General features: G+C 59.9%; 1 protein-coding gene across 1 annotated transcript in view; it reads left to right on the top strand.

Moving 5' to 3' along the window:
* LOC125108222 (proline-rich protein 36-like) overlaps nt 1–1,632 on the top strand; it is a 29,701-nt gene that overhangs the window by 16,336 nt on the left and 11,733 nt on the right. Inside the window, exons 7-8 of the mRNA XM_047743748.1 lie at nt 71–164; nt 1,554–1,618. Of these exons, the coding sequence (XP_047599704.1) occupies nt 71–164; nt 1,554–1,618 (159 nt within the window). The remainder of the gene's footprint in view (nt 1–70; nt 165–1,553; nt 1,619–1,632) is intronic.

The raw sequence follows: 1,632 nt of genomic DNA, 5'->3' as shown, positions 1-1,632 counted from the left end.
CGCGGCTCCGCCACCTCCGCCCCCCCTCGGGCACCGGCCCCCCCCCCCCCCCCCCGCAACCCCACCGAAGCCGGGCCGGAGCCACGCAAAACCCGGCCCGGAGCTACAACGGCGCGGAACGGAAGGAGGAGCTGGGTGGGCGGCAGGAGGCGCTGGAGGCGGAGGTGGGGGTGGCTGAGCGACCCATGAGGAGACACCCTGCTTTTGTCTAGATGGGGGCCTAATTGGGCCGCCCCCCCCCGACTTTCTGGTCTCGTGTACGCTGACCAGACTCGCGTCCCCAGGATCCATCCCCAAGCGGACCCAAGGGGTGATGGAGATGATGCGGTGTCATGAACCCCTTGGTCCACATGGCCCCTTTCATCTATGAGGTCATTGATTCAATCCACGATCATTATGTTTAACAACACTCAATGGACACGTGAGGAAATTGAGCACAGGAAAGCGCCTTGTCCAAGGTCACTCAGTTAGAAATGGTCGGATTTGAACCTAGGGTAAAAGGCTGCAGAGATCATCCGCACCGGCTGTCCTCTGTCCGGTGCCCATATGGCCTAGTCCAGAAGGGGGCTCCCAGAGGGCTGCAGGCCTCCCTGAGCCAGTGGGGAGCACTCCTGTCACCTCCCTTTGGGCCTCCAAGACAACCCGGTCTTCAGGTTTGGGAGACCTCCCCGTATCCCCCTGGCCCTCTGTGACCTTAGGACAAGACACCTTAGGCAAGACAACGTCTCAGAGCCTCAGTAACATTCTCTGTCCAAAGCACCTCCCAGAGTGTGTGTAACGTGGATGTGTATGTCTTCCCTCTGGACTGTGGGCTGTCCCGGTCCCTCTGGCATCTTCAGTATACAGTAGGTGCTTAACAAATGTTTTACTATTATGTATTTATCTGGCGACCTTTCTTGCACACAAACTGCATGCCGGGTGTCTTCTCAATAAATCCGTTCATCCATTCCTCATGGAAGACCCCTCCGCCAGCTGGGACACTGAGGCACTGAGAGGTCGAGGAGCCTGCCTTGATCGCAGAGGGATGGGGAAGAAAGCATGAGCCCTCTTACTGCTGGTTACTGAGCACTTTTTAGGCAGGCCTTACCCACTATGTCCCATGCATGTTTCCAGGAGTCTGGGGGGCTCAGACAGGGCACGCAGTTTCCCACTGGCCATACTTGCCGCGAGAAAGTGGGGGTCAGACTTTGAACCCTCCTCCTCAGGATACACAGGCTCCTGGGCAACCTGCAGCCTCCCCGGCTTCCGTGGAGACAACCCAGTTCTTCCAGGCCCCAGGCATCAGCCAAGGGCCAGCACGAGACCACAGACATCCGCAGGCAGCCGGGCCTTCCTGCCAGTGGTTTGTCCCCGACCGGCTTTCCGGCTGCATCACCGTCCCAGGCAAATCAGCCAGCACCTGCTCTCTACCAGCCCTTACCCCCGTGTGCTGCCAGCTGGGAAGACGGACGCCTGCCTGACCAGGGAGGGGGTCCAGGCCCTCAGGTGGGCGCCCAGGCTCTGAGCACTCTTCTCACCTCCACACCGGTTCTCATGCTGTGCCCACCCCCCAGGCAAGCCCTCCCTTGCCCGTGGCCTTGGCCAGACTGGACTCCTTGGCGATCTATGCCTTCAACATGTATTGGACACACA

Source organism: Lutra lutra, chromosome 1, assembly GCF_902655055.1.
Source record: "Lutra lutra chromosome 1, mLutLut1.2, whole genome shotgun sequence".
Taxonomy (NCBI): domain Eukaryota; kingdom Metazoa; phylum Chordata; class Mammalia; order Carnivora; family Mustelidae; genus Lutra; species Lutra lutra.
This window is presented reverse-complemented; position numbering and strand designations above follow the sequence as displayed.